We start from the raw sequence: 27,488 nt of genomic DNA, 5'->3' as shown, positions 1-27,488 counted from the left end.
ATGTCAGAAGACAAGGTAAAGCAAGCTTGGGCCTCTTTGAATTGGGAATCTGTTCAAATCAGCGAGCATATAAAACTGGGGGGACACTGTATGCAGTTACCACAAATCCAAGCTACTTCTTTACTCCGTCAATTACTAATCCATTTGGCTGCTAAGCAAACCGGAGTTCTTATTCAGTAATCAGAGTTTTAAGGATACTTGCTGGTTTTTGATTAATCTGCATAACTTTCCCAAGTGCTACTGTAGCCTGTCACCGGAGAAACGTGCTAGCACACCCAAACCTAGGGCAAGCTCACCAGAATCTAACCTTGGAAATGGATCTGAAATGTTCAAAAATGCCCATGTATAAAAGCCAAAGGGGGAAAGACTGTTCTAGATTAAGAGATCGAGAGCTGGCAGCACTGTTGCCAGGTTACCTCAGACCACAGGAAGAAGAAGAAGAGACCTGATGGAGTTCACTCTGGAGAATCTGGCTTTGGGTTCTTAGCTGATTATTAGCACACTTAGTGTTGTGACAATGTTGGAATCAGTCAGGAAGATGTCTTGGTTCTTAAGGAAAGTACCTGCGGAAGTCACCAGGAATGAGGTGACACAAATAATCTGCAGCTTACTTTTAAACGGTTCAGCCAGAACAATACATATTAAGAAATAAATGTGGTGAGGGTTAGTTGGGTTAGTGATCACTGATGAGCAAAGGGAAGGCCAAGGAGTTTTCATCTCTCTAGGACTTTAATGTCTCTGTAGATAGATCCTTTTCTAAATTTACCTTCAAAAGGGATATGTCATTCTTGTATGCTTACAAGCTCCCCCCCCAACCCCTGCCTATGAATAAGAGAAGCGGATAAGTCTGTAGTCCTGTTAAGAGTGGGACCCTTGCCAGGCTCAGGTGTGGATCTAATGCTGTGAGTGCTGCTGATTAAATCAACTGAACTTTGTGTTTTCTATGCTACGACAAAATGAGGATGCTTGGGCTTTATTTTAGTAATCTGTGAGTGAAGTAATCTCTTCAGAATTTGGGAGTAAGTAAAGACAACATTAGAAAGACTTAGAGAGAAAAATGCTTAAATGTCAGTTATGTATTTGCACAGTGCACATTTAAAGAATGACCCTGGAATCACGATTCTGTGGGTGCTATAGCTTTGGATAAAGCTACAGCAGGGAGAGCTGTAATGATGATTCACGGATTAATATGAAATTTAGTAACCACAGGGATGGTATACAGACTCAGTAAATATGACAAGGCATCATCCATACACCTAATGTCCAGAAGATGTTGTCAAAGGGACCATCTCAGAGCCAACCTTCAGGCTTTAGTAAATTCCCCCAGAGCTTTATGGACTAAACTGTAAGAACTGTCTTCAAGGAACTGCCTAATAACAGAACACAGAACTTGTAGGGACTGGAATAAAGGGGGGCTTTTCAGGTTTGTGAATCTACTGGAGTTTAAAGGGATGACCAGGGGACGGTGGCTCAGCAAAGTCAGTATCAGTCTAGACATACCCACAATGCACAGAAAATGCAGACAAGGGGCACGGTCTGGGAGTCCTCCATTTCTTCCACTGATAAATGGAGGTATCAGACAAACATCTGCCACTTTTTAAATTCCTTTCGGTCTGAAAATTCTATGTTATGAGAAGTACCTGGTCGTTTTCAATATTGGATGTAAAATCACCTTTGGCTCGGCTTCGGAGGCATGTGGAGGCAAATCAAACATTTTCCCCTTCCCAAAGAAAAATCTTCTCTTTTCTTTAGCAGTGGAAATTTAAATGTTCCATACTAGGGTATCAGGCTAGTTATGGCCAGGTGTGCTTAGCCCTCTTAGCCCTCCCTGAGCATGGCTTCCTCAGCCACGGAGAAGAGGTCATCCTGCCTGCTCTTCATGCTGTTTGGGGTACTGTTAATGATGTATGAAAAGCTGGTAGATGGTTGCTTCATAAGAACAATCGTGAGATGGTAGTGATATGGGTAGAAAGGCATATGCTGTGTGCCCTCTACTAAAGGAGTCCACATTAATTACCTTTATTTTTACAACAATCCTGTCCAAGGCACCTCCTGAGCTCAGCCATGGCATGCCAGTCTCATAATTCCACCCATCACCTGTTGTTTATGCCCATTCCAAAGGTAAAGAAATCGAGACACAGGGATACTAGAGGCCATCTAGGACCCCTTTCTATGTTTTCTGACTTTCACAACTACTTGACTATGCCAATAGATGACATGTGACATCTAAGCCACAAAATAAATACCACAATTTATTTCATGTTAATGTTCAACTACTTCTGTATTAAGTTTACACTTTTTATACATTTGGGGTGTGTGCGTATGTGTGTGTACTCATGCACACACACATGTACACATGTGCCCCTGTCACAGCACACATGTGGAGGTCAAAAGACAACTTTCAGGAGTGAGTTCTCACTTGCCACCATGTGAGTTATTTAACTCACACGCTTGGCAGCACCTAGCTGTAGCTGCTGAGCCATCTACTGGCCCCATGCTTCTAGCCTATACTATTCTTCCATGTTTATCTGTAGTGTATTTTAAATTGGACATGGAAACTAATTTCTGCAACCAAAATATATTAAACCCCAAGTAAAACTTGGCCTTTAAAAGTGCTTCCAGCTTAGCAGCCCGTGGCCTATGAAGGACTTTAGAGAAAGAACTTGAAGATTTTCCTTCACTTGCCTTCTGTACAAGTTACCTGCATTTCCTCATTTCCCCAGGTGAGAAACGATGACTATCTGTTGGATCTTTGAGAGAACAGGCAATCCTAGGAACCCAAGGCATGGACTGAGTGAGAGTCCCACTTTGTCCCCACTACTTGTCTTAGCTCTCTCTAGCTGCCCATGCCAATCTCTTTGCCATTGGAATGGGCAGACGAAGGTAGATGGGATTTTTTTGTGCTTATAAGATTTCAAAAAATTTCCCTGTCATGGAGAAATATTTTTCAGAGTAAATATATGGCCATATCACCTAGATAATTTGGCAGGCATAGTATCTGCTAAGGACCTTAGATGGAGAGACAGTCTTGGCTTACCCAGAGGTGTTAAATATAACATCATGCATTCCTGAAAGTGAAGAACTAATCAGAATCTGAGGGATGCAATGTGACAAGGACATGATCTGTCATTGTTGGCTATAAAGATGCAGGAAGAGCTCCCTTAGCCAAGGAGCATGCTAGCCTCTGCAACTGAGAGGCCCGCAATTATAGCCAGCAGGAAACCTCAGGGTCTACCACCATGAGGAAGTGAATTCTCCCATCAACTCAAGTTTTCTGCTACAGTCTCAAAGTGAACGTAGCCTGCTAATATATTGATTATAGCCTGCAGAGACTCAAACTAGACCTCTAACCTGAATACCTGTAAGACAAATTGGGTTGTACTGTTCAAGCCACTGAGTTGGTAGGAATTTTTTATAGCACAAGTGGAAAATTAATGCCAGGAGTAAATGAGATAATCCGTATAAAGCAGCAACTGGGCAAGCAGGAAGCACCCTCAGCATTGGGCTCTGTTTATGCTGTGTTTATGCTCCACCTCACATCAGAGTGGCTACACTGTAGTGATGTAGTGATGGAGAGTATGCCAGAGCCCTCTCAATGCACCTGGTCCCTCACTGATGATGATAATCATTTTCTGTAAACAAAAATAAATCCTGATCCTTGGAAACAGCTTGAGGGGGGAGATGACTTGAGTAAAAACCACTCACCCAGTGAATGGAATCCCATCCTACCTTTTATTTTCCAAGTTTCAGATGCCTTACTACATTTTAGAAAGTCATTCAAAACCTTGCATATATGCCATATAGTAAGTATGTGTATGCATATTTTAAATATTGCTTGCTTGTGTATAAGATATTCTTCTGTGTAAATATGTGTATATTATTTATAATAAATATATAATGCATGTGACGTACATGAATATATGTGTGTATCTTTGGAGGGGAAAGACAGGCAGACAGACAGACAGACAGACAGACAGACAGACAGACAATATCTTTGCATCTGTTCTGCAGTCAGAACAAAGTTTCGGACAGTACAAGCCTGGACAATGGCCACCTAAAGCTATATTAAAAAAAGGAGTTGTGTACACCTACAAACTGCACACACCCAAATGAGATTCCAATGCAACAGAAGGACTGTAAGAGCTACACATGTATTAAGCCCCAGAAAAGAGTCTTGTTTCAGAGTCAGTGGGCTGAAGAACTTCTAGGGTCCCCAGGAAGGTCCCATGATACTTTTTGATGGTTACACTGAACTGGAATTTTACTAGAGGTTCAGGGTCCTGGATAATTGTCTATTCTTCATGTTGGAGTGCAGAGATTTACAGTCTTGTAATTCAGACAAAAACCAAGGATGCTATAAGGGAACTAGGCAGAGGCACTTAAGGTGTAAAAAAAAAAAAAAAAAGAATGAAAAACCAAGCAAACAAAATCCATGTTGATGGGACTCATCCATTCACCCAGCAAAACACCTGCTATGTCCTGTGCTACTTGGCTGAAATCTTAGATTATATGATGACACATACATTTCCCTATAAAACACCTAACAGTACAAATTTTAAAAATATTCCTTTTACCTCTACTTCTCCAGCCTTATGAAAGAGTCATTTTTTTTATTTATTCTTCAATGAAATGTTTTATGCACAAGTCAAATAATATTTGTGTGTAAGTTCTTTCCAAAGCATTAGTGAGCTAAAGCTGTAGCATGCAGGCAGAGTTTCCCAGACATGCAGAAGGCCTGACTCCCAGCACTGCAAAACATCAATGAATCAATCATGTGACAAATCACTCAGTAATGTTTGCAATTTCACTTACTGTTTTAAAACAAGCTGAGCTGGGTATAGAGGCCTACTCTAATTCCAGCACCCTGGAGGCAGAGGCAGGAGGATCTCTGTGAGTTTGAGGCCAGCCCCATATTATACATTATGTGTTCCAGGCTATCCAGGGTTACAAAGTAAGACCCTGTCTCTAAACAAAAACAAACAACAAAGTCAATAGATTTGGTCACATTATCCTTTTGAGTTGCTAAATAGAGTGTTGTATGTATTTGATGTGTATCGTGATGCCACTGAATCTGTTTGTCCATCCCTGTTGAACGACAAGTTCTTTCTGCAAGCTGTTGTAGGTAGCCTGACCTATGATTCTGTATGCATGACTCCTGTCAGCTGACTGGATGAGTAGTTAATTATAAACTGATTGCTCTGCAGTTGTAGGGTAACTTCCTCACATTTGAGAGAAAGCAATGGAGCCCAACACACAACTCTATGTTCAGACTCATGCAAATCCTGGAAAGTACTTTTGCATGGATACGGGTTCAGATCATGACAAACAGGATGCTCTGAAGCGGATGCTGGGCATTTCTGTAGAGTGCAAATGTCTGGAAAGATCTCTGGATACTGTACAACTCATGATAAACAGGATGGCTTTGAAGCAGGTGCTGGGCGTTTCTGTAGAGTGGGAATGTCTGGAAAGGTCCCATCTCTACTATCGCTGCTCTGGGACTGTTCTGTACTGGGAGTTCTTTTTCCCTTCAGCAGCAATTCTAATTCTCAGTTCTGACTTTGAATCTTGAAAAAATATTAGTGTGGGGTTAGGGATTAAACTCAATCGGTGAAGTGCTTGCCTAACATGAACAAAGCCAAGCACTTGTCCCTAGCAGCCCATAAACCGGGTATGGTGGCTCGTGCCTATAATTCTAGCTCTCTGGAGGTGAGGTTAGAGACCAGATGTTCAACATCAGCCTAAACTACAAAACAGAGTTAAACCTGCATGGCCTATGGTTTCTACCTCTCCTCTCTGTCCCCTTTCCTTTTCTGTCCCATGCACGTGTGTGTGTGTGTGTGTGTGTGTGTGTGTGTGTGTGTGTGTGTGTGTGTGTGTGTGTGTATGTTTAAGACACAAAGAAAATGTTAAGTTTGTACCCTGGAAAAGCTGTCCTGCCGTTTATTTTTCTTTCAGCTTTAGCAATATATGAAAATGGTGAACAGCATTTATATTCTCCTAGAATAACACCTGCCCTGTTGAGCATGGGGCTACTTGTGATTGGCTGTGGGAAGGAAAGAACCAGAGACTGTTGGAGCCTGTGTGGCAGAGATGGGAGGTCAGGTGGCAGAAACTGATGCTTCCCAGCTTTGTTTTTCATCCTCAGATCACAGGAACCTTGGCTTTCACTGTCTTCACTGCTGTACTGGGTTCCTTCCAGTTTGGATATGACATCGGAGTGATCAATGCACCTCAAGAGGCAAGTGAAACACACACACACACACACACACACACACCCACACACACACACACACAGAGAGAGAGAGAGAGAGAGAGAGAGAGAGAGAGAGAGAGAGAGAGAGAGAGTTCTTTTAGGGCAGGTCCTCTCATTTCTTCCTGCCCAGAGTATCATATGTTCTTCACACACTAAGATAAACTGTCCACGTGAGAGACATGGGGTGAGCCTGGCCAGCCAAGTACAATGTGCATTGGTTCACAGCTGATAATTTGGCCTTGATCCTGGTTTAACAACCCTCTGAGTCAAAAAGAGCAGTGTATAACTTTTTATCTCTGACACTGCTGTTCTCTGAGCTCAGAGAAAATGCTAACTCAATACCTCCTGCTCAAGAGGTCTAAAGGCAAGAATTCCTTGCAGCATTCAGTCACAGGGAACATGAAAAATGCCAGGGAACAAGGGGAACAAGATAAGGACATGTTCCGTTTAATGCACAGTCATGAGCACCTATCTATTTGCGTCAGGCTTTCTACAACCAGATCGTCCCAACCTTAAACTCATTTCTATGGCAGATGAGAAACTTTAGGAGTCAAACACTAAAATGATAGCTGTCCTTCCCTCTCCCTGCCTCCCATAGACCTTCAGCACAAAATAACACAAACGTTAGCTCAGTATTCAGGAGGTTCAAAAAGTTTGGGTTTTCTCCACTGTGATGGAGAAAGTCTGTGACCCTTTGTGAGGAAACATATCGGAGAATTCCTACCATTTCTGCATGCATTCTGTGTATCTGCGCTCTGTTATATACAGTGGGTCCTCAGAGAGAGATCTCAAGCTTCCCAGATGTCACAGCCCCTTAGCTAGGGGACCATGACCCACACCCTTGGGAAGGAGTGCAATAAGGAAAGGGTGGGGTGCTGTTAAGTGCATCTATCACATTTCATCATTTTATTTGCTTTTCTTACAGTTCTAAGAAAATTGTAAGACACCACAGGGTGTCAACACTGGAATGTGTGCAGACCACAGTCTGACAAGGACTGGTCCTCTGCTCCTAGGGCTGAAAGATGGTTTTTCATTAAGTATACACCATCCTTAGCATGTCAAGCCTCTTCTTCTGGCATCCAGGGAATAATTCTAGTGGGGAGCAGGAGACTAGAGTGAGATGTTTTTTCTATGGACAATGAAAGATTGTGCTGATTGTTAAGCCTCCTAAGATCCAGGCCAACCGAGAAATCCTTCCTTTCTGAAAGTCCTCTCTACATCCTCACTCAAGCCATCATTTGGCCTTATCAGAAAGATAGGCTGAGATTGCCCTCCTTCAATCTAGTCCCCCTTGTCAGAACTGAAAACACAGACCCCTACCGGCATTTTCTACTGGTTGGATAACATTTGAAGGTATTTTTAAATCACAATTTTTCATGAGCATAAAAATTATACTTGCCCACTGCAGAAAATAGAAGATAAAATCACCTGCAATTATTTCTATTCCATATACTAAACTTCTAAGACCATTTTGCATAATTCCTTTCAGCTTTTCTCCATGCATACTGTCATTATAGGACAGCCACCTATGTAACAGTCGGTGCCTAGGGGATGTCACATCTACCTGTGGTTCAGCTTGCTTTACAAATACGACTTTATTCATAACCAGGAAAAGTGAGCAGCTGTGGTCAGGTCCTTGCTGGAGAGGAACTGAACTTACAGGAGCTGAACAATGATCTATGGATAATGAGAAGAGTGGTGTGGAGGAGGAAAGGCTACAGGATGCATCTTCATGGTTATAGAAGCACCATATAAAATGTGGCTAGAAATTTAGCACTGAGGACTATTCCTTCTGGGGCATACGGACCTCTCAGAGGACCCATAGAAGAAGTCTTCATACCTTCTCAGTTCTATCTAGTCTGTTTTTGTCTTGAAAATTCATCAACTCTAGACTTGACCACTTGGGTCTATTTGCATTAACTGTTAGGAAGCCTAAGACTAAGTGTATAGCTCACTTCTACCAAGGATATAACACCAGGTGCTAAAATTTTATATAGTTATAACTTTAGTTTTTACTCAGAGCTTTGCCAGTAGTTATTTTTTCCTTTTATGTTATTATTAAATCTTTTGTGCGAGACTAACAGTCATAAAAATCTATTTTCTCTGCCGTCTTACCTGAAGAGGACCTTCAGTGTAAGTAGTGTCACCATTTAAAACTTGGAAAGCTCTAGGGGGACCTCATGGACCCCAGACTGACAGCTGGGAAACCAGCACAGGAGCAACTCAGAAGCCCTGAGCGTGGGTGTCAGTTAGGAAGACTGAACAGTCTATGAGGCCTCTGGTAGTGGATCAGTATTTATTCCTAGTATGCAAATGGACTTTGGGAGCCCATTCCACATAGAGGGATACTCTCTCAGCCTAGACACACGGGGGAGGGCCTAGGCCCTGCTCCAAATGATATAACAGACTTTGAAGATCCCCCAATGCAGGCCTCACCCTCCCTGGGGAGCAGAAAGGGAATGGGATAGGGGGTTGGTGGGAGACAGGAGAGGAAGGGAGGGAGAAGGAACTGGGATTGACATGTAAATCAAGATTGTTTCTAATTTAAATTTAAAAATTGTAAAAAACCAACCAAACAAACAAAAAACTTGGAAAGCTCTTCATAAAGCCAAGATCTCTGACAGATATTAAAAAAGCAAAGGCTACCCATTGATGAGCCTTTCCTTTGCAACTTCCTTGCTCATCTGAGACAGATGCTGCCATGCCACAAACACAAAGCCAAGCACCTGCAGCCATCGACCTGCTAGCAGAAAGTGTACTGCAGGAGACCCTTCCCGGGTACCCCACACTTCTTTCAGGCATCTCTTCCCACCTTACTCCCATTGCCTGTGTCTATCATCTCTGTTTTTACAGGACATGTCCAACAGTAAATCAGTCTACCCCACATCTTTTTTTTTGTTTTGTTTTGTTTTGTTTTGTTTTGTTTTTTTTTTTTGTTTTTCGAGACAGGGTTTCTTTGTGGCTTTAGAGGCTGACCTGGAACTAGCTTTTGTAGACCAGGCTGGCCTCGAACTCACAGAGATCCTCCTGCCTCTGCCTCCCGAGTGCTGGGATTAAAGGCATGCGCCACCAACGACCGGCTCACATCTGTATTGTACAGCTCACACAATTAGGCTTCCCAGTTTAAACACCCAACAAACTTGCAAAGGGAAATCAAAAGGTGTATGTGCAATTTTGAAGTCATGGATGTCTTTCCCTATTTCCTCAGGTAATAATATCCCATTATCAACATATTTTGGGTGTTACAGTGGATGACCGAAGAGCTACCAGTAACTATGCTGTCAACAGCACAGACACCCCACTCATAGTCACGCCAGTATATGCAACACCGGCCCCGCAAGTTGATAGAGAGGCTGCAGGATCTGCTCAGCTCATCACTGTACTCTGGTCTCTGTCTGTGTCCAGCTTCGCAGTGGGTGGAATGGTCGCCTCATTCTTTGGTGGGTGGCTAGGGGACAAGCTTGGAAGGTGAGTTTTTATATAAATATAAACACAGTTTTGTTACTGCTTTTTATAGAAAGATACTTTCTTCCCATTTATGGGATAGTGTTAACTGTTTTTCAACTTAGACTCCTGTGAGCAAGGTCATTGTTAGGCCAAATCAACAGAAAAATATTGTTGCAATCATTGGGTAAATCCTGGTCACTGTGGAAGTATTTGCAGAAAAAAAAAAAAGTGAATTCCATGTGTGTTTCTAGAGACTTTGATCCTCTAGTTTTGTAAGTTTTAAAACCTGTGAAGAACGTGCCACCAAATTACACCAGTTCTCAAACATTGTTTTTACTTTGAAGTTAAAATTTGACATTTGTATTAATCAAGTCCCATGGTCACCCTCATATCTTGACAAGTCACCATACCACTGAGCACAGGGCTTCTACTTTCTGCTAACACTTGGGCTACAATCTCAAAGTCCCAAACAGAGATGACACTAAGGAAGAGCTTCCCAACTCTGGTTCCTAGTCATGTTTTGGATTAAAAACACCCGTGTCATGAGGAGAAGAATGGCTCAGGGGTAAGAGGCAATACTGTGCTTGCAGTGGGGCTGAATTTGCTTCCCAGGACCCTCTACCTGTGACTCTAGCTACAGGTGACCCAATTCACATTCATGGTCTCCAAGAGCACCTACACTCACTCTTACACATACCCACCCTCAAGACACAAACACACATACTCAAATTTTAAAACAAATCTTAAAGAATGCATCAGTGGAGTCATTTCCTTCATACACTTGCTCATGGATGTACCAAAGTTAGGGCTTCTGATAATTTAGAACAGCGAGTTATTATTTTCACATCGATTTCCTATTAATTGAATCCAATTTTGTGTGTTAATTACCTTTTATTTTTACAATAGAATTAATACATGACAAACATGGAAAATTTAGAAAATGCAAAAAAACAAATTGAAAGAGAAAGAGGCAAATTGGTAATTAGTTTCATAATAATGTTGGATTTAATTCGTTTTATCTTTCTATTTCCTATTATAAATTATAGCTTTGGACTCACTAATTATTATAATTTTGATGCTCTCTTCTAATAAAATTGTATGAAACACAAAAAAAACAGTAAAAAATATAGAAACTGACTATTCATGAAGGAAATTCCTTTTCAAGTACGCGATGAAATTCAGGTTATTGTAATATCCTTAGTTAAGAAAACTCCTAGTTTTCTATATGATCTCACAGAGGTTTGCCTGCCTTTGCCCCCCAAGTACTGGAATTAAAGAAATGTGCTACCACACCTGGCTACTAAATAACTTTAAATTATTTAAGTTTTTAGGCATATATTAATTTTACCTAGTAATGGGTTTCATTATAACATTTGCATACATGTACATTTAATATTTTATCATATTTATTCTTGAATAACTTTGGTCTCACTCCTTTATGCCCTCAAATCCCCTTCCCCTTACCAACTAGTGACTCCTTATGCTTTCATCCCTTTCCCTTTTTCTTTATTCCTTTCTTTTTCTTTCTTAGTGAACCGATGAGTTTAATTAATAATTTATGCAAGCATGGAAGAGGGGTTGTTTTTAGGAGCATAGGCAACCTGACAGTTGTTATACCACTGAGGAGCATCTCTCTCCTTCTTCAAGCAAGCATTTGTTGTCTGTAGATCCTTCGGGAGGATGAGGCCTTGTGGGACCCTTGTTCTGCTCGGACCGACTGCTGGCTGGCCCAACCTTCTATTGTCATCTTTGCCCTGCCTGATAGAATAGACTATCAGCTTGTAACAACTTCTTAGGGTAAACTATTGGTTTTTTGTATCCTCCCTCCTCAAAAGCATTCCCTTGAAGTCTGAGCAGAGAGCCACCCTCTAACGTGGTCTCTGCACTGCAGCCCTAGGGCTAGCCAGAGCTAGAACATTGCCTACTCTAAGGTAGTCCATGATTTCTTTACACCCTCTTGCTACTGTGATGAATTATCACCAGCCTAGTGACCCAAACAACACAAATTAATTTTCTTTCAATTTTGGAGAACAAACTCTTAACATTCATTATCAACTAAAGCCAAGAAGATAACAGCGCTGATTCCTTCTGGGAGCTCTGGGGGACAAATCCCTGCCTTGTCCTCTTCAATTAATACTAGCCCCCAATTGCCTGTTCATGGCCCCTTCCCACATTTAAAAGACCTATAGTCTTTACAAATTCAAACACAATAAAAAAAATTTGGTCCCTTTAACACATCAATCTCTTCAAAAATTCAAAATCTGTTTTAAAAGTTTGAAATCTCTCAACTGTGGGCTCCTGTAAAAAGAAAATTCAAAATTAAGATAAATACTTCCTTACTTCAAGATGGAAGAACCAGGACAGAGTCACAATCAGAACAAAACAAAAGCAAACTCCAACTCTATAAATAACTCCATGTCCAATGTCTGGGACTCACTTACCATCATCTGGGCTCCTCCAAAAAGTGGCTTGGGTCACTTCTCCAACTCCTTCCTCTGTGGCACACACAGCTTATCTTCTAAGCTCAGACAGGCTCTACTCCACTGCTGCTACTGTCGTAGTAGTCATCCCAAGATACTGGCATCTACAAAATGCTGGGGGTTTCTGCTACTACTGGGCTGCACTTTCACTACCAGTCTTCTAACACTCAGGAGGCTAAGACATAAGAATTAATACAAATCCAAGGCCAGGCTAGGCCACAGAGTGAATTCTGCACCAGCCTACACTCTGGAATGAGATCCTATCTCAAAAATAATGTAACTCTTTAAATTTTGTTATTATTAATTCATAGATTTTACAAATAAATACACTGGCTTTGTATGAAAATAGGGTAATTATAATTATGACAAACTTTAGAAAAATGCTTTCATTTACTTCCAAAAAATGTCCGAAAAAGGAAAGTTGACTTCAAAGCAGCAATTAAAAATCTACTATCAGCAAAACAATAAAGAGACAAATGACAGGTAGCAATTACAAAATCAGTTTTTCAGTCACCAAAACAGTGTTCTTTAAAACAAACTTATTGTAGAAAAATCAAATAGCTTAGTAAGTTTCAGAAGTGTCACCTTTAATCAAACCACTTAGCCTGGCGTGGTGGCTCATTCCTATAATCTCAGAACTCTGGAGGCTGAGGCTGGAGGGTCTTTGAGAGCTCAAGGATAGCCTGAGCTACAGAGTAAGGTCCTGTTAGCCAGTGCCACATCTCCAAAACACAAAAACAAAGCAAAACAAGGGAATTGTCTCTATGGAAGCAAGATTCAGATAGATGAAAGTACATCATGACAAGTACTCACTACTCACACTTCAGCTTGCAGATCAGGACGCAGCAGGGATGCTTCAAGAATCCTGAGCTAGCTTTTCAGTAAAACTAAAAATAGTTATTCACAGATAAAGGGTTCAACATGGTCTGAAAACAAGTCATTTCTTCATATTTTGGTGCTGAATTTAAATATTTGTTTTTAAATTTTCAGAATCAAAGCCATGTTGGCAGCAAACAGTCTCTCATTGACTGGAGCTCTCTTGATGGGTTGTTCCAAATTAGGACCATCACATATCCTCATCATTTCCGGAAGAAGTATATCGGGATTCTACTGTGGTGAGTGAGATACACACAGGTCATTGTCTGAAAGTTACTCTAGGCAAAGATTTGTGGCGCCTATGATGACATCACAAAAGGAAGGCAATGGGAGAAAGTAACAGAGAACTGTGATGCTATGCATGTCCCTGTTCCTGTCCACACCAACATCAGTTCTAGTTTGATCTCAGATAAATTATAAAACTGATTCTCTCTTTCCCAATCTATGAAATGAGGATGACAATAACATCTGTCCCTCGTGCAGCCATTATCAACCTGTGGGTGTCAACCCCTTTGGGGTTGAATGACCCTTTCACAGGGGTTGCCTGAAACTATCAGAAAACACACATGTTTACATTATGTTACGATTCATAACAGTAGCAAAATTCATAACTGTAGCAATGGAAAACAGTTTATGGTTGGGGGGGTCACCAAACATGAGGACCTGACTTAGAGGGTCACCGTATTGGGAAGTTTGAAGGCAGCTGCTCAAGAGGAACTGGGGGAATATATGTAACGTGTCCAGCACAGCATCTATCAGATACTAAGTGAAGATAACCACCAGCTGTTGCTACTTCTCATGTGCTGACCCAACAGATGGAGACCATCCTCTTCAGACCCTGACCCTGCGCTCATAGCCTTGCTGTGGTGTCTCTGTCTTTCATGGGTGTGACCCACCCTCCAGATTGATCTCTTTGAACACACTATCTAACCCTGTTTGAGTCCAGACATAGCTGCTGTGGTGTCCATAGGGAGAGGTAATTGAAAAGAAATAACTAGTGGGAATCCTTCCTCTGCTGAACTTCGTGTCTGAGCAGCAGCACTGGGTTTTGGAGACAGGGTATTTTTTTAATTAAATTTTAAAATTTATTTTACATACTAACCATTTCCCCCTCTTCCCACATCCACTCCTCATAAAGGGTAAGGTCTCTGACGGGAGTCAACAAAGCATGCTGTATCAAGTTGAGGCAGGATCAAGTTCCTCCCTTCTGTATCAAGGCTGAGTAAGGCATCTCATCATAGGAAATAGGTTCCAAAAAGGCAGCTCATGCATCAGGGACAAGCCTGGTCCCACTGCTAGGGGCCCAAAAAAAACAGACAAACTACACAACTGTCACCTACATGCAAAAGGCCTACGTCAGTCTCATGCAGGCTCCCTAGCTGTCAGTCTAGAGTCCATGAGCTCCCACTAGCTTGGGTCAGCTGTCTCTGTGGGTTTCCCCATCATGATCTTGACAGCCCCTCCTTGCTCTTATAATCCCTCCTCCTCTTCAACTGGACTCCCAGAACTCAGACCCGGTTTGGCTGTAGATCTCTGCATCTGCTTCCATTAGTTACTGGATGAAGGCTCTATGACAACAGTTTGGGTAGTCACTAATCTGATTACAGGAGAAGGGTAGTTCTGGAACACTCTCCACTATTGCTAGGAGTCTTAGCTGGGGTCATCCTTGTGGATTCCTGGGAGTTTCCCAAGCACCAGGTTTCTCTCTAACCCCATAATGGCTCCCTCTATCAAGATATCGCTTTCATCGTTCTCTCCCTTCATCCCTCCCCCAACTCAGCCATCACAATCTCATGTTCCCATCTCACATCCCCTCCTCTCCACCCCCCACCCCCAGTTTATCCAGGAGATCTCATCTATTTCCCCTTCCTAAAGAGATCCCTCTTAGGGTCCTCCTTCTTACCTAGCTTCTCTGGATCTGTGGATTGTAGCCTGGTTATCCTTTGTTTTACATCTGATATCTACTTATGAGTGAGTACATACCATGTTTGTCTTTCAGGGTCTGGGTTACCTCACTCAGGATGGTTTTTTTCTAGTTCCATCCATTTGCCTGCAAATCTCATGATGTCATTGTTTTGTTTTGTTTTTACTACTAAGTAATACTCCATTGCGTAAATGTACCAAATTTTCTTTATCCATTCTTCAGTTGAGGGGCAACTAAGTTGCTTCCATGATCTAGCAATTATGAATAATGCTGCTATGAACACAGTTGAACAGATGTCCTTGCGGTATGAGTGAGCATCCTTTGGGTCATGCCCAAGAGTGGTATTGCTGGGTCTTGAGGTAGATTGATTCCCAATCTTCTGAGAAACTGCCATACTGATTTCCAAAGTGGCTATACAAGTTTACATTCTCACCAGCAGTGGAGAAGTGTTCCCCTTATTCCATGTCCTATCCAACATAAGCTGTCATCAGTGTTTCTGATCTTAGCCATTGTAATAGGTATAAGATGGTATCTCAGAGTTGTTTTGATTTGCATTTCCCCAATAGCTAAGGATGTTAAGCAATTCCTTAAATGTCTTTTGGCCATTAAATGTCTTTGAGTTTCCAATTCTATGTTTAGATCTATACCCCACATTCTGAGTATTAAAGTTTGATAAAAATGACCAGAAATAGAATTTAAATTCAAGTTCCTTGGAGCTTAGTTCTGTCATTATTTCCTTGAAATGTAGAGAAAGGGACTTTCTCTTAGTCAAGCTCCATAGGCCACAGGTCAGAGTCACATGTAAAATTCTGCAGAGGTGCAAATGCCATTCCAACCATGTGAATATGCATTTGAGACACCTAAAACAATGTGGAATGTTAAATTACATATTAAAAATAGTTAACAAAAGTATCTTTTGTCCAAAGACCATCTATTTTCATTTAGAAGGTGGGCATTCTCAAATACAAAGCCCATAATAAATCTTATTTTTAAATTTTTAAGAAAACACCAAACTCTGCAATTAGTAAATGTCTGGATATGCCACTATTATGACATACCTATGTTTAAGAAACCCATATGTTTAAGAAACCTACAAGATATCTAGAGTTACAGCTCATTTGTTAAGAGCAGCACAAATGGGTATGTAACTTGGGACCTCCTGAAACTGAAAAGCTTCTGTAAAGCAAAGAACATGGTAAATAAGACAAAATGGCTCCCCACAGAATGGGAAAAGATCTTCACCAACCCCACATCTGACAGAGGGCTGATCTCCAAAATATACAAAGAACTCAAGAAACTAGACATCAAATACCAAATAACCCAATTTAAAAATGGGGTACAGTTTTTCCAAAGGACATAGGTTCAGTTCCCAGCACCTACATAGCATCTCACAACCACTTGTCAACTCCAGTTCCAGGGGATCTGATGTCATCCTGTGGCCTCCATGGACAATAGGCACACGTAACATAAATGCAAGTAAAAATACTCATACATTTAAAATAAAGTTAAATATACCTCTAAAAAAAGAAAACTATGGAAAAAACAGAGAGATGGCACAGCAAATAAAAGCACTTGCCATGGGGCCTGGCAACCTAAGTTTAACTGTGGAGTCCCACATGGAAAGAGAGAATAAACTCCCTCTGACTTTCACGGGGATAGAAGCACACTAGAATGCACACATATGAAATAAATAAATAAACATAATAAGAAAAGAAAATCATAGAAAGCACAATGGCTCAGTGCTTTTCAAAATCTTTGTGTTTAAGTCTTTTTTCAGATAAAATCTGTAGTTTGCTTTTAGTAAGATGGCCATTTTTACTATGTTAATTCTACTGATCTATGAGCATGGGAGATCTTTCCATCTTCTGATATCTTCCCCAATATCTTTCTTTAGAGACTTTAAGATTTGTTATACAAATCTTTCATTTGCTTGGTTAAAGTTACCCAAAAAGAATTTATACAATTTATGGCTATTATGAAGGGTGTTGTTCTCCTGTTTTCTTTCTCAGTTTGTATGTCATTTGTATATAGGACGGATAGTGATTCTTTTTTGAGTTAATCTTGTTTCCAGCCACTTCACTGAAGGTATTTGTCAGCTGTAGGAGTTCCCTGGCAGAATTTTTTGGGTCACTTATGTATACTATCATATCAGCAAATAACAAAAGAGCGACTTCTTCCTTTCCAGTTTGTATACCTTTGATCCCATTTGTTGTTTTATTGCTCTAGCTAGAAATTTTAGTACTACATTGAATAGATATGGAGAGAGTGGACAGCCTTGTCTTGTTCCTGATTTTAATGGAATTGTTTTGAGTTTCTTTCTCTCTATTTAATTTGATGTTAGCTATCAGTTTGTTATATATTGCCTTTATTATGTTTAGGTATGTCCCTTGTATCCCTATCTCTATTCTCTCCAAGACCTTTATCATGAAGGAGTGTTGAATTTCGTCAAAGGATTTTTCAGCATCTAATGAGATTATCATGTTTTTTTAATTTCAGTTTGTTTATATGGTAGATTACACTGAGTGATTTTCATATGTTGAACCATCCCTGCATCTCTGGGATAAAGCCTACTTGATAATGGTGGATTACCTTTCTGAGGTCTTCTTGGATTCTGTTTACAAGTATTTGAACTAAGATTTTTGATTCAATGATGAAGCTAGGTTAGTCTTACTGGGACAGCTGGTGACGAATCCTTGACTTACTTACCCTCTTCCCTCTTCTGTACCTCACTACCACCCAACAGAGACCTTAAGATATCCCCCTGTGGTGTGGACTCAGTTAGGCATGGAAGCTGCATTGGCATTCTCCTCCATTGAAACTGAGAGAGTCATTTCTCACTTTCTTAGGAGGTGGGCTTTCCTTTGATGTTCTGACTTCCTTTTTAAAATATTTATTTATTTTATGTGTATTGATGTTTTACCTGCATGTGTGCCTGTGTGAGGGTGTCAGATCCTCCAGAACTGGAGTTACAGAAAGTTGTGAACTGACATGTGGATGTTGGGAACTGAACCCTGGTCCTCTGGAAGAGCAGTCATTGCTCTTAACCCCTGAGCCGTCTCTCCAGTACTGACTTTCATTAATCCTGTAAGTCTGGATGAATACTGAAGCATCCCTAGGCTCTTTTCTCAAGACGACCTAAGCCATTATGCTATGAACTAAATACTAAGACCACAGAAACCACAGGATACATAACTAAGCATTTCTTTCCATTAATACTTCCAACTAAACCTTCATTTAGTATATCTCTGTGAGTTCAAGGACAGTCTAGTCTACAAAGTGAGTTCCAGGACAGCCAGGGATACACAGAGAAACCCTGTCTGGAAAACCCGAGAGAGAGAGAGAGAGAGAGAGAGAGAGAGAGAGAGAGAGAGAGAGAGAGGGAGGGAGAGAGAGAGAGACAGCAAAAGGAGGAGGAGGAAGAAGAGAAAGGAGGAGGAGGAGGAGGAGGAGGAGGAGAAGAAGAAGAAGAAGAAGAAGAAGAAGAAGAAGAAGAAGAAGAAGAAGAAGAAGAAGAAGAAGAAGAAGTAAAGTTTTCTACATTAATTGTGCCCATATTTGGGGACAATAGCTCCTCCAAAACACCTGGGGAATGACTTTCAATAAGGATACTACTGTAATTGAACTACATAATTGTTACTGAAATGTCTCAGGTTGCATTTTAACGTTTCTATGCTTATGTCTCACACAGGGCTAATTTCGGGACTGGTTCCAATGTACATTGGTGAAATCGCTCCAACCACGCTCCGGGGTGCCCTGGGCACTCTTCACCAACTGGCCATTGTCACAGGCATTCTTATTAGTCAGGTAAAATCTCCTCATCCCTTATTTTAGCACCCCCTCTCCCTACTGTCACTTCTCACTGGGAACTACCATGGGCAGGGAAGTGGGGGCGGGGGTCCAAGAGTAGTAAAAGAGGTAGTATAAAAGAAGCTCAGAGGGGAATTATTTCCACTCCTTACACCATACTTGGAGCTGTTGGTAGGATTGGCCATACAGCAATGCTTTTCTAGAATTAACATTTGAACTCCAAAAAATAACCAACACAAGGTTTTTTTTTTTTTTTTACTGCCTGAATTTTCTTTGTCTTGAGTGAATTATCTGGAAATTTAAATTCAAACACCTTACAAAAGCTCTTCTTCAGCTGGCTCTCTCTTTCTCTTCTACCCTCTGGCCTCCGAAAGATCTTTGGAATCCCACACTCAAGATATCTGAAAGGAAGTCTGTAAATCACCACAACAGATACTATAAAACTGATTGTCATTACGTAATTGTTGTCATAAAGCTCTGTCATTATGTAATTGTTCTGTCTATGAAATATTTAAATTCTGCATAACCTAAGAAGGGATTTTAAAGCAAAGCTTCAAGTCATGCATATCTCTCTCTCATACCCCTGTGTGTGTGTGTGTGTGTGTGAGAGAGAGAGAGAGAGAGAGAGAGAGAGAGAGAGAGAGAAACATACATGTTCATGTGCCTGTACAATATGAGTGTGTGTAGAGGCCAGAGGCTGATGTCAGTTGTCCTCCTCTGTCACTCTTGACCTTGTTTCTGAGTCTCTGAAACTGTGCTTGCTGTTCGGGTAGACTAGATGGCCATCGAGCTCTGGGGATCTGCTTGTCTCTGTCTTCTTCCAGGGCCATTGTTGCAGACACACATTACCACATCTAGCAGTGATTTTAACAATACAATTCCATCTGGTTGCTTCCAAGAACACTACTTGTTTTGCTTTTGATATCAAGTGTGATTTTAAAAGTTGAGTTGATCTCCACCATAAACATCCATCCAGTTGGGGTGAAAGAAGACAAGCATAGCTGTCTTCTTTCAGCTTTACATAGTTCTTTAGTTCTTTACTAACATAGTTCTTTACTAACATAGTTCTTTACTAACAAACTGTTCTTGATTTGGTTAAAATGGGACTCACTAATTACAGCCTTCCCTTTGTGCCAACATGAACTAACAGTCAAGGATCACTGTTAAAAAACCAATGCATTTTCTCATGAGTTAACATAGAAGGCAGACCCAAAGTATTGTGCATCTGATATGCCTCTCCTTTGTCTTTTCAGATAGCTTCCCTCAGCTTTATTCTGGGCAATCAGGATCGTTGGCACATCCTGCTTGGCCTGTCCGCTGTACCAGCTCTCCTACAGTCTCTCCTGCTATTCTTCTGTCCAGAAAGCCCCCGATACCTTTATATAAAGCTGGAAGAAGAAGTCAAAGCAAAGAAATGTAAGTGTGTAGGGAACTGCCAGCTTCTATTATTGAGGAATTATTAGTTAATACAAAATAGTATGTGTGAATGACTACTCATAAAATCAACATGTAAATGAAGTCAGTGATTGCTCAGAAGAACATACTGAACTTAGGTATGGCTGCTGTGTTCTGTTTTACGTGCATGTGCCTAGCGTGCTGTGGATTTGCCCACTCCAGGAGCTCACATGTAGCCCACTGAACTTAACTAGAGTCTCCCAATCCACCCTCCTCAGCACTGTGCTTTTGTGATGAGGAGCATAGTGCTCTCTCTGTCTCTCTGTCTCTGTCTCTGTCTCTGTCTCTGTCTCTCTCTCTCTCTCTCTCTCTCTCTCTCTCTCTCTCTCTCTCTCCCACCAGGTGAAGGCAGTTGTTCTACTTTGCTTTGCTTTGCTTACTTCATTTAAAAAACAGGATTTAATTTAACCAAAAAGGTATGAAGAAGAATTGCCAGTACCTATGCTGTTAGGTCAAAGAAAGGGGCATGCAGATCTGTAGCACCTTTGTGACCAGAAAAAAAAATTCATTTTTGTTTGATCTGGATTGTTTCAACCTGTTTTGGGCAATCAATTAGGCTTGAAGAGACTAAGAGGAGCTGAAGATGTCACAAAAGACATTAATGAGATGAAAAAAGAAAAGGAAGAGGCATCTACTGAGCAGAAAGTTTCTGTGATTCAGCTCTTCACAGATTCCAGCTACCGACAGCCCATCATCGTAGCACTAATGCTGCACATGGCTCAGCAGTTTTCTGGAATCAATGGGGTAAGCTGAAGAACTCCTAACGTTAAGCTAGTAAAGGGAGCTGAGACAGAGAGAAAGAGGCTTAGGCTTAAGTCACTAAAAGACATTTGTAAACACTAACATCAAGTATTGTTGCAATATATGTTTTGTAGTAATTGATTCCATTGGTTTGCTTCAATGGCTCTCTAAAAATAGCTCAATATTTTTAAAATGTCAGCAATCAATAGAACTTTGGGTCTATTAAAAAGAAGGCAATGGGGCTGGCAGACCACTGAATATAAAGATCCAAATTCAGAGCCCCAGCATCCATATACAAAGTACCTTTATATCTGCACCCCAGAGATAAGGTTTTGGAGATGTGCTGATCCCTGGATCATTATCACGTCAGCCTAGCCAATCAGTGAACTTCAGATTCTGAGAGACCCTGTCTCAAAAAATAAGGTGGAGGGCGATTGAAGAAGTCACCCAATATTGACCCCCTCCTTCCACACACACATGCATGCACACTCAAGTGCACACATGCACAAACACAAACATGTACACATACATATACCAGATAAGGGAGGCAGGGGGGAAGTGAAAGACAAAGGCTGTAATGAGTGCATGGTGAGAAAACAATACTGCTTAAACTACTTCCAACCCCCAAATCTAAATTAGAATGTTCTTGGAGTATGAAATCTCAGATTCCTAGTGATTTACACAAAAAGGAGTCCACAGTTCCATTTGGATGGTATACTTCAGACAGACAGACAGACAGACAGACAGACAGACAGACAGATAGACAGATAGATACAATGACTGATCTTTAAATTTCTAACAAACACTATGATTCAGTAATTCAAATTCTAGGTATGAATACTCCACTCAACTGCTAAGCGTGAATACCTACCAGGAATGGTAACACAGGCCTTTAATGCCAGCCCTTGGGAGGGAGAGGCAGGCAGATCTCCATGAGTTTAAGGCCAGCCTTATCTACATAGAGAGTTCTAAGTCAGTCAGGGCTACATAGAGAGATGTTGTCCCAAAAAAAACAAAACTCAAAAAAGTATATACCCAACAGCACTATTCATAAACACCCTTAAAGAGCAGTCATCAGTAGAATGGGTAACTAAAGTGTAGTAATTCAGGTATATCAGAATGCCACTTAGTAGTGACAATGAAGTGTCCGAATGAACAGGGCAACAAGGATTCTCGTGGAGACAATGTTTAGAAGAAGCCAGAACAAGAGAGCAAGTGTGAAATAGTTACATCAAGCACAGGACTTGGCACAATTCATCTATTGTGTTAGATGTTAGCTGAGTGATTCCCTTAGAATAATGGATAGAGGGACTCTGCAGAGTCAGAAATGAGTTGGTCCTTGAGATGAGTTCTCCTTACATGGTTGTAATCAATTTTTAACATAATAGGGCTGTTCACTTGTGTGTACCTGTTACAAGATTATACATTAACAAAAAGTTTAGAAATTAAGAAAATGAAGTGACGTAATGGGGTTTTCAGCTAAAGCCAAGAACTTTTAAGCATCCAGGAGCTTTAAACACTGAAGGAAGACATGTCTGAGGAGAGGGTAGGGTAAACTTTAGGAGATCCTAGGAACCATGGTTCCACAGAAACTAAAAGTACGCAGCCATATGTCTTGCTTTTGGGACCTCAATGGGAGGCTTTCCTTAAAGCTGGCCTGTCCTTATTTTGTAGATATTTTACTACTCAACCAGCATTTTCCAGACAGCTGGTATCAGCCAGCCTGTGTATGCCACCATTGGCGTTGGTGCCATCAACTTGATCTTCACTGCTGTCTCTGTAAGTCACTAGCTTGTTCCCTGGCCCTGGAGTGGAGGTGGGATGGTGGCTTATGATGAAAAGTACTTCTGTCCACGTGCACTGTGTGTGTACAGATAAGTGAATAGTGGGGAAAGTCCTGGGCACACAGCAGCCACTGCTCTGAGGCTGGTTGAGGTGTGAGTCACTGGCTCGCCCATTGTGGAGGGTGCCAGTCATTTGGTGAATTAATAACTCACTGGCAAGACTTTCTCTCTGCATGAGACTCAGTTCTGATTCTTTTCTATTTCAACACTGAGAGGCTGGCTGACAACGTGCCATTATAGCAACATCAGGCACATTCCCTAGCCTCTCCCTGCCTGCTGGAGATATTTCATCCTGGTATCTTGGGGCAAACATTTATAAAGCTAATAGATAACTAAGCTTGAAAACAGAATTAAACAAACTGGCAAATTCCTATGATGTGAGATCACTGGGCAGAACTTCCAGGCAGTTCACAAGTAAATGACTCCTGGTGATTTGTTCAAATAAGTGTAAGGTGAGTCTGGGTAGAAATGATATAAACTATGAAATTTCATTGTTCTTCCAATTCCAATGAAAGAAAGAAGTTATTTACGTTCTTAAAACCTGATAGTTTAACATAATAATGAGTACAAAGACTTCTCAACTGATGAAAGTTGCTCAAAATGAGACTAACTTGACTGATTTTTACCTTTGAATACAACATGTTTAAAATGCTTTCGAGTTTTAATGTTGGTCTTCATACTATACTCAGCCTATTTTGGTCACTTGTTTTTTCATTATTTGTACATGTACTTTAACTATTACCTTGGGGTGGTCAATAAATTACAGCCAAGCTCCCCAGAGCTCATTACACAATGCTGGATCTTGCAGAGCAAAAAGAGTGCAAACTAAACAGAATGCTATGCTCCCACAGACTCCATTTTACAGACAGCCCCATCCAACTCAAAGGCTGCTTCAGTCAATAAAGGCACAATCTAAGGGACTCTTGTCCTCATTGCTTCCTGTAAATGGTATGTTTTACAAAGTGGACATTATTATTAAAACATATTGCTTAAAATAGCATTCGCTATATAAAGCATCAAGTTGTTAAGATTGGGTAACCCAAACCCAAATTCTGAAAAAAAAAAAAAAAGAAGAAGAAGAAGAAATTGTGCAGAATTTTATTTCTTCCCTCTGTACCCAGCCTCATTTGAATGGAAGAGCAACTTAATTATAAATATAATATGCATCTTAATTGTTTCAAATATAGTGCTTTTGGAGTTTATTCTTTTTCTTTCACAAATGTTAAAGTAGATGACTGACACACAAAGAAAATCAGTTCTAATTACTTCATTAGAACTCCACAATTAAAGAAATTGTTGAAGTTTTTTTAAGTTAAGCTTTCCAAATAGTTGTGGTAGACACCTGTGATCCTAGCATTCAGGAGGCAGGGGCAGGTGAATCTCAAGTCCAAGTACAGCAAGGCTCCATAGCAAGACATTGTAGCAAACCAAACCATATCAATAACACAACAAAGGAGATAAGGTTTATGTCCCTGAACTTGAAAACAATGTTCACATTGATGTTTGCAGAAAGAAACAGCACTCATGGTTTTGTTTCACTAACCAGGCATCTAGCCCTTTTCTCCTAAGTACTTAAGAAACAGAGGCTTTCCCAGTTATGTTCCGAATGATGTCCAGGCTCTATGCTTTCATCAATAGTGATGAGCTGATGAAAGGGCGCTTACGATCTTGAGAAAAGAGCAAAACAGGAAAAAAGATGGGGGGACTGAGAGGCAGCCTAGCTTTAAGAGCAAATCAGTGGCTTCCCAGCTCTAGCAAGGCACTAGGACCCTCATGAGGATGCACAGACTGGAGCAGAGATGAGGGCTGTGGCCCAGCAGATGTCCCAGTGCTTGGCCATTCTTCTCCACTCGTCATGTGCATTGAGTGTCACCTAGCCTCCAGGAAAGAATGCAACTCAATTCTCAACACATGCATTTTTAGCTTTTATTGTCCAGTTAGCATTCTTCATAAACAGAAGAAACAGAAATATTCCTGCAGAAATATTCCTGTTTTCTCATACCCTGATAATACTATGTCAACACCGTGCATCATCCCTCTGGCTTTGAAAGAGTCAAAAATGTATGATGGCTGGAGAAATGGCCCAGTGGTTAAAAGCACTGGGTGATCTTCCAGAGGGAGTTCAATTGCCAGCACCCACATGGAAGCTCACAAACATCTTTAACTCTAGTTCCAGGGAATTTGATGCCTCCAACCTCTTACACCTGCAAGCACTGTAGGAATGCGGTGATCAGACATACAAGCACATAAAGCAACCACACATTTAAGAAACATAGAAATGTTTTTCCTGCTTACTTCTTAGTAATGACATGTAGGCTCTTGGCTCATTGTTCTTTCTAGAGTGACCCAAAACACTGATCTGAGTGTGCCTCTGAGATAAAAAGGGCTTTCGCTGCAGGGGAAGACAAATGCTGCACAGATGTCTGTAGACCCAGAGCTCAGCATGCTGTGGGTGTTGATTTGTGTTGATTGACTTAGATTTATGAGCATATCTTGTTAACTCATTACGATGGGAAGTTATGGTGTGTGTGTCTGTGTCGCCAGTGTTGATAAGATCCCATTGGTCAGACTCTAGTCAAAAATGCTGATCGGCAGGTTAATAGTCAGTCTTACACAAAGAATGATGGTAGGTCTCCTCAGTCAGGAAGAAGATGCACTCTAATGTCTTGTCATGATGGCTTCTCTTTCCAAATACACAGTTCACTCGCACAAGTACTTGTAAGCACACCAGGGAAATACAGAGCTCAATGCTTTGGAACAGTGATCAAATTCACTATACAGTGATCAGGTTCACTTATCAGCAACTAAGCAGTCATAACGACTTCAGTAAGCACTGAGAAGTTGGATAAGAACGGCTGACACCTGAACTGTCTTGGATGTCTGTGGCATACGAGCTCTTGAAATGATTAAATCAGTGGGTGAAAAACAGGAGTCACCATTTTCTCTTTAGCACAACAGTGCTCTCCCCTTCCCAGGGCCTGTGCATACGAGGCAAGTTATCTACCACAGAGATACCACTGCAGCCCTGATGAATGCAGATCTTTCACAATTCCATTGTAGAGATACTCTTAGGAGGCACCAGGATGCACAACCTCTCACTACTGTGTTGGAATACAGGCATGGCCCTAGGGTGTTGGGAACACGCTAGACTTCCTCAAGACTGAACTTCTCAAATCAACATGGTCAAATTGAGACAATGTATAATTACCATTTTCTACCGAGACTAGCAGCACCATAGCACACTTCTTACCTCAGTGGCACATCTGTAAAATGGGGTCACAGCACTGCCTCCATCCCACTATATACATTAAAACAAGTTTAGTGGTAAAGTATGTAAGTCTAAAGACAGCATTGTTCGGCGCAGAATACTGAGATAATGTGCAAACTTCCCTAGGTACTGCTTGTGGAGAAGGCAGGGCGGCGGTCCCTGTTTCTAGCTGGAATGATCGGGATGTTTTTCTGTGCCATCTTCATGTCCTTGGGACTTGTGCTGCTGGTGAGTGTGGTACCTGGACTGGCTTTTTTTTTTTTTTTTTTAACCACAGGCACACATCTCTGGCCTCCAGGCTACAGATCTCTGTACATAAGAAGGGCTTGAGACTCATGAAATAAGGGAGAAGAGAAATGTAAAGCGAGGGGAACTATGTTCTTGGAGTTAGAGACGAAAGTACCAGAATGCCACTTACTAACCAGGGCAGCAGTATTGCTGCATGGGTGGCTGCCTGCTGGTATAACCATGGGCAAGGACGTGAACCTCCCGCCCACCCTAGCATCCCCACCCTGTGCTTCACAGGGAGTCAAACTTGTCTGGCCATCTTGGTAGGAAGACCTTAGGATTGTGGGTCTTCTTCCCCGTCACAGGGAAAGATTAACTATGGAACAGACCCCCCAAAGGCCCTAACACAAGGGAGTGACTGGGCAACAGCTCCAAATTTGGGTTGGACTAACTTGTTTCAAACCAGAGTAACTTGAGCTTGATGAAAAACAAAACACATGAGGAAGACAGCTGTGCCCAACTCTTACCCCAGCCTGAGAGAACTCAGAAGCCGCTAAACTCAAGGAGGCTGCAGCCAACAGCCACCTGTCCCACTTACGACTTTGTCTTTGTCTTCAGGATAAATTCGCCTGGATGAGTTACGTGAGCATGACAGCCATTTTCCTCTTCGTCAGTTTCTTTGAGATTGGGCCAGGTCCAATCCCTTGGTTCATGGTTGCTGAATTTTTCAGCCAAGGCCCCCGCCCCACTGCTCTGGCACTGGCTGCCTTCAGCAACTGGTTCTGCAATTTCATTATTGCTCTCTGCTTCCAGTACATCGCGGTAAGTGCCCACACTGTGCGAGCCCCCCCACCCCACCCCTACCCCGACCAGGCAGGCGGTGCAGCTGCTGACCACAGCTGTTTGCTCTCATTGCAGGACTTCTGCGGACCTTATGTGTTCTTCCTCTTCGCTGGGGTCGTCCTGGCCTTCACCCTGTTTACATTTTTTAAAGTTCCAGAGACCAAAGGAAAGTCTTTTGAGGAAATCGCTGCAGAATTTCGGAAGAAGAGAGGTGTGGCCCAAGCCCCCAAGGCTGCTGTGCAAATGGAATTCTTGGGGGCTTCAGAGACTGCCTGAGGATGACATGTCTAAAGCCCAAGAACAGACAGGAAGGGAACCACGT

At 41.5% G+C, this 27,488-nt stretch overlaps 1 protein-coding gene across 1 annotated transcript; it reads left to right on the top strand.

Moving 5' to 3' along the window:
* Slc2a2 (solute carrier family 2 member 2) lies at positions 1-27,488 on the top strand. Its single transcript, XM_027392072.2, has 11 exons — positions 1-15; positions 6,146-6,238; positions 9,462-9,721; positions 13,171-13,295; positions 18,669-18,784; positions 20,041-20,203; positions 20,799-20,986; positions 22,658-22,762; positions 26,222-26,323; positions 26,942-27,145; positions 27,242-27,488. The coding sequence occupies exons 1-11, from the start codon at positions 1-3 to the stop codon at positions 27,440-27,442; spliced, it is 1,572 nt and encodes a 523-aa protein (XP_027247873.1). The 3' UTR covers positions 27,443-27,488.

This window comes from Cricetulus griseus (assembly GCF_003668045.3).
Source record: "Cricetulus griseus strain 17A/GY chromosome 1 unlocalized genomic scaffold, alternate assembly CriGri-PICRH-1.0 chr1_0, whole genome shotgun sequence".
Classification (NCBI taxonomy): Eukaryota; Metazoa; Chordata; class Mammalia; order Rodentia; family Cricetidae; genus Cricetulus; species Cricetulus griseus.
The sequence above is the reverse complement of the archived record's forward strand: the minus strand, read 5'-3'. Positions and strand labels throughout refer to the sequence as shown.

Excerpts from the sequence above, each read along its gene's own strand:
- Slc2a2 (XM_027392072.2), top strand. Across the intron at positions 20,204-20,798 it reads AGAAGTCAAAGCAAAGAAAT|GCTTGAAGAGACTAAGAGGA; the intron begins GTAAGTGTGTAG and ends GCAATCAATTAG. Across the intron at positions 22,763-26,221 it reads TGATCTTCACTGCTGTCTCT|GTACTGCTTGTGGAGAAGGC; the intron begins GTAAGTCACTAG and ends AAACTTCCCTAG.